The sequence below is a fragment of the Juglans microcarpa x Juglans regia genome, chromosome 4D (genome assembly GCF_004785595.1).
Source record: "Juglans microcarpa x Juglans regia isolate MS1-56 chromosome 4D, Jm3101_v1.0, whole genome shotgun sequence".
In the NCBI taxonomy this organism is placed as follows: Eukaryota; Viridiplantae; Streptophyta; class Magnoliopsida; order Fagales; family Juglandaceae; genus Juglans; species Juglans microcarpa x Juglans regia.
In genome coordinates this window covers 2380762-2386666 of record NC_054600.1, presented here as the reverse complement: position 1 = coordinate 2386666, position 5905 = coordinate 2380762, and the positions used below count along the sequence as shown (strand labels likewise).

General features: G+C 32.9%; 1 protein-coding gene across 1 annotated transcript; it reads right to left on the bottom strand.

The window, feature by feature from the left end:
• Nucleotides 1-4004: 4004 nt before the first annotated feature.
• LOC121261636 (heavy metal-associated isoprenylated plant protein 35-like) lies at nt 4005-5905 on the bottom strand. The gene is made up of 3 exons (XM_041164103.1): nt 5757-5905; nt 5586-5661; nt 4005-5179 (listed from the first exon to the last, which is right to left on the bottom strand). Exons 1-3 carry the CDS (start codon nt 5844-5846, stop codon nt 4224-4226), a joined length of 1122 nt encoding a protein of 373 aa, XP_041020037.1. The 5' UTR covers nt 5847-5905; the 3' UTR covers nt 4005-4223.

Here is a 5905-nt window from a genome sequence, read left to right as displayed (position 1 = left end):
GTTTACAAGTCAGGGCCTAGTCGTTTGGGCAACGGTTTCATAGGTCAGCTTGAAGAAATGAGAGAGAGAGAGAGAGAGGGGGAGAGAGAGAGGCTTGACAAGCAAGGATGGAAGATGATGGATTGGATTGAAGGAATCAGGTTCTTGATAGCGTCTCCTTCTTTAATAAGGGAAAATTGCTCAAAAAACGATCGACAGGAATACGCAAATGATGACAGAAGTTGCAGCTGATTGACTTGAATACTATATAACCTGACATGTATTTACACGTATGTTTTTTGATTTAAGATTCCCTCGTGAATCATTTCGTCCCCTGCCATATTACACACTTTTATGATTTGGATCGTACCCCCTCTCTTTTGGACGACCCTTTTTCTTTCCCTTCTTTTACATGTAAAAGGAACTTGAAATTTTTCTCATTTCATATTCGCTCTCTGTTATTCCTGTGAGCTGCATTTTGCAGGCAATAATGCTAGCCATCACGCTCGATTTGTATTTAAGAATCAATCTATTTCATCTATTTTATTATTATAATTTTATTAAATTTTTATACAAAATATAATAAATAATTTAATTTTTTTAAATATCAAAATAATAATAATAATATTAAATAATAATATTTTAATAATATTTTATTCAACTTTTATCTAAAATCATCTCATCTCCTAATTATACGAGCATCACTCTTGCATTTATTTCGGACATGTTGATCCCATATCGACTCCAAGCAGCATTAGAAATTAAAATTATTTATTTATAAATAGATGTGCAAACATTGCATACTCCCACTAAAAAATGTGAAGTCTATTATTATAAATAAATTTTTTATGTGAGTCTTTAAAGTTATTATTTTTTTTTAAAGAGAATAAAAGTTTTATTTATTATCTTCTACACCACATACCAATATGTGATTTGTCATTTTTACCTTTATATTTAAACACGCACATATTAATGTGTGAATATGTATGTTTAAATAAAAAAAATAAAAATGATAAATCATAAATTTGTGTGTAGTGTAAGAATGATAAGTAGTATTTATCTAAAGAAATGCGCAAGATTTACATAACCTAAGACTATACAAATCATTTTACTAAAAAATTATATAGAGTGGTGGATGCTAAGGACTGGTTTGGTTACACAAAACTAAATTATCTCATCTTATCTTATATAATCATTACAATTTTCCGAAACTCTCATATAAAATATAATAAATAATTCAACTTTTTCAAATTTTAAAATAAAAATAATATTATAATAATATTTTATTCAATTTTCAACAAAACATCTCATCGCGTAACCATCCTTATAGTGCCTCTTCCAATATACATATACATATTTGTTGTTTTCGAGTTGTGATTGCCTTTTAAAAACAGTATGGGGTACAATTATGGCATCTCAATGAAGAATAAGAAGAAAAGAAAGGTTCTCCATGCTTGGAATGTCAAAGGAAAGTCAAGTTGCCAAGGGAATAAAAACCCACAAACACCTTTCTAGCTCTAGAGATAGAAAGAAGATTACTATTATAATAATTGTTATTAAATTGAGGCTTTGGTTGTTTTTGGAGTTGCTTCCTCAATTTGTGTTCAAAATCGTAGAAAAATTGAACACAACAAATTCCCTCCAAGACTTTTTTTTTTTTTTTCTTTGTTTAATAAACTATTCTCTTTCGGGTTTAAGAAAGGAAATGATACACTCTTTAAAGAGAAGCTGTGCTGACATGCAGGACCCATTAAATTCTTATTTTTGTTCATTTACCAAGATAACCCTAACAAAACCATTTTGAAAGGCCAAAAGATGCGCCTTACATGAGAAAAATAGAGATTAATCCTATTTTAGTAATTTCAGTAGAAAGTGGAGTTTGGCCCAGATTAATCCTATTTTTTGGGGAATATTTTCGGATAGTTCATTGAAGGTTCAAAACTTCAATGGCAAACTGTGGTAGAGCATCTTATTGAATTATGCAAATATAAATTCTATAAAGAGTTTGGCTAATAGATTTTAAAAATAATTTAAAATAGATTATGTAACTTTAAAAGGATATGACTTTTAGTTACAGTAATTTAAGATTGATGGTCACTATAGTTAGACCAAATTGATTAAAAAATATTTTTAGTTTCTTGTTATTTCCTTTAGTTTTCTTCTACACCATTTCTTCATTTCTTATTTCGTTCATTTGATTTTTTTTTCCACCATATATTCCGTTTCAAAGGTTTTTTTTTTATTTTTTTGGCTTGTTATTGTTGGATTCAATCTTTTAGATTTTAAATTTTTTTTTAGGGGGGGATTTGTGCTTTAGTTTAGTGCTCTAAGGGCTGGGATTTGAGTCGGGGAAAAAAAATTAATGAGTGTTTTTTAGGTAAAAATGTAATAGACAGATGTATTTTTTTAATAAGTATTGTATTAAATATTTAAAATGTATTTGTTGCACTTTAGAAATATTACTCAGCACTTATATTAATATATTTTCGTATAGCTCTTAATTTAGAAAAAAAATTAATAGAAAAAAAATATATTAAATTTCTAATATTTTATTATTATTTTGATTAATAGATAAATAATTTAATATAAAAATAAGTTTTTAATAGAATAGTAAAATGTAAAATTATATTATATTATATAAATTTTATATTTATATTTATATTTATATAATCCAATAGTAGTGAGAGTGATATCTCTATTTTAAAGTTTGACATTGATTACTCTTAAAATTATTTAAATTGTGATATATTTAGAAGTTTAATTAAAAATAATAAAATTATTTAAAATTAAAATAAATTAAAGATGCCCACAAACCTGCCTTCTTTCTTTATAGGTTCCTTCCCTAGAGAGAGGGGGGGTGCTAGTCTGCAACCGTACACATGCTTTTAATTCAAGGCGTGAGCTGGCAAAGTCTCGTATTAATCCAAGGCGAAAGGAAGTTATATCAGAGGAACTCTGTAAAAGTGACAATCTATCACACAGTCCAAAGCCAGTTTTAATCAGAAAAAGAGACTGCTTTCCGAAAGAAAAGGGAGAAAATAAAGAAACTCATCAAAATTGAGGCCAATTAATTTAAAGCCTATTTAAAGCAAGAATCGATCCTTCTTTAATGAAAAGGAAAAAAGGAAAAACAAAAAAAAAAACCTATGACCCTTCACTTTGCAAAGGGAAGAATATGTTTAGCTGGTCGATTGATATCAAACTTATTTTAGAATTTATTATTTTTTTAATTTTTAATAAAAAAATAAATATATATCAACTTATTTTATATATTTAAATACATATTTAATCTATAAAAAATATTATTTTGTCCATTCAATTTATTTTTTTATTTTGATATCTCATGTATTTTAATTTTTTTAATTATTTTTTTATTTAATAGTTAAAAAAGTGAATATCAGTATATTAATTTTTTTTTATATTTTTTAAAAATATGAATAAAATGATAAAAAAATAAATATGAATAAAAAAATAAAAAGACCAATTTAACCTATCGGTGACTTGGTTGCTGCTCTTAATCCATTTAAGGTCAAATACATCTAAATAAGACTTACAAAGTATAATTATTCACATATCAACTATCGACCTACGTGTTTCCAGTTCATAATCTCCATCTTTTTTTAAATGTATCCTAAATAATTAAATATCTCACCTAAATAAAATTCCCTTTACACATCAGAAAGTAAAAGATTTTAAGGGTCCTACAAACCCCCAGCCATTTACAACCACGAGAAACCACACAGCAAAGCAAAGCTTGCTATGGGTTGCCAAAAAAGTCATGGGGCCTCCTCAAGCTTACATGGCCATGACACCCTAGGTTTTCTTGGACCCATCCATGGCAATTATGCACCAAAAAGCCTACTTTGAAGCATATGAGAGAGGTTGAGGAGGAGAGAGAGAGAGAGAGAGAGAGAGAGATGGGGTCCTACGAACAACTCAGCATTACAAGGCTAGTAACTTTTATCCTCAAAATATAGTTAAAACATTACTAAATAAAGCTAAGCACAGATGCCAACCAAAACCCTCTGAAACAAACAACGTTTATTTCCGCCCCCCCCCCCCCCCCCCCCCCCCCCCCCCCCCCCCCCCCCCCCCCCCACATCTAGATGTCTCAAACTACCACTTCTCTTTTCATATATCTACATACATTACAAAAATTATATCGCCCATTCGCTTATACGAGTGGTATAAGCTGTCTATGCCCTAGATTTCCAATATCATCCATTGAGCACAATATATATATGTCACAGGATTGTGCACCCATTTGGGTTTTCATCACTAAATAACTCAAACGAATCCGTCGTTGGGTGTGACGAATACCCGTCGTAGTCGGCCGGTGGACGGTCCCGTTCCGTATCGGTCTCAAGCCCCGGACCCGGGTGCATGTACGCGTATGAATACGGTGGTTGTGAGGTATAGTATGATGCGCTGCTAGGGTATGCAACATTGTAGCTCGTAACTGAATGTGCATGGTAATGTGGTGGGTATTGATGGTATAACTGCTGACGTTGTGGGATGTAATTGGCTGGGGGGTATTGATGGTACACATGCTGCTGAAGTGGAGGGCTGTCATTGGCTGCAGCTGGAATTGGCATTGGACCTTGACCATGATTTGCTGATCCAGTGCTTTGAGTTTGCGGTGCATCACCAGAATGTTCGGCCTCATCAATGGTGTTGCTGCTGTTGTTATTCGCTTTTTGCCCCTTCTTTTTCTTCTTTTTACCACCACTGCCACCACCACTTTTCTGATCACCCCCATTAACCTCACCATCACCACCCTTCTTCTCAGCCACCGGAGACTGGATACCGGCCGGTACGGTCACAGTTTGCTTCACTTCATGCTTTGGCTTGGTCGTTTGTCCGCCGTTTTTACCAGTCGCAGCACCCCCTTCACCGACTTTGACGTTACAACCCTCACCACCTTCACCATTTTTAGCAGGATCGTGGCCTTGAACGTCAGCTTTCACCGTCTCTTTTTCCTTGTCATCGACACGGTTGCTTTCTTCAGAGCTTTCTTGCTCGCTTTGTTTCTCTTTGTTCTTCGATTTGCCTTGCTTTTTCTCTTTTGAGCTAGCTTTCTCAGGCCATAGCTCTGCATGTTTCCCTGTCTTTACCAGTTTCTTGATCAAAGTCTCTGAGTCCACATTCCCTGTTACAGTGACTTTCTGTTGCTTCAAATCAATGTCTGTCTTATAAACGCCTGAGAATCCAAAAGCAAGTTTCCAAATTTTTCAGGGGAAAGAGATAAAACAGAGGGAAAAAGAAAGACCCAGATGGGAAGAACATGGGAACTGAAGATGAAATAAACCAAACATTGAGGAGAAAACTCGGGAAAAAGATGGATATAATGACATGATTAAGAAAAAATACAAATAGCCCAGATGAGAAATGCTCGTGACCCATAGGATTACAACTCAAAAAAAAAAAATATCAAAAAAGAAAGGTATAACTAAATAGAAGGAATGAAACTTCAAACTAAAGTAAATGAACGACAACCTTTTTTCTTGGGTAAACAAGACCCATATGAGAATATAAGTAAAACTTTGAAACTCAATCAGAAACCAAAATGAAGAAATATCTAAAACAATATATGATTTTGGAGTTACCTTCAATGTTTGTTAGAATCTTTTTTACTTTTCTTTTGCAGCCTTCGCAGTGGATGGAGACTTTCAAGACCCATGTCTAAGAAAAGAGTCGAAATATGTGAGTTCAAAACTACTGAGAAAAAAAATACAAGTGTGTGTTGATAGAATCATAGAAACCATGTTTTATCATACCTTGTATGCGAGAGGTTCTGGGTTTTCCGCTACCACTACTTTGGGTACTTCTTTAGCTTCTGTCTTTGCTTTTGCTTCTGTAGCTGCCATTGGAAGGAGGAGAAAGAAGCAGTTGGAGAGAGAGAGAGAGAGAGGGTAAGCTTATTTAA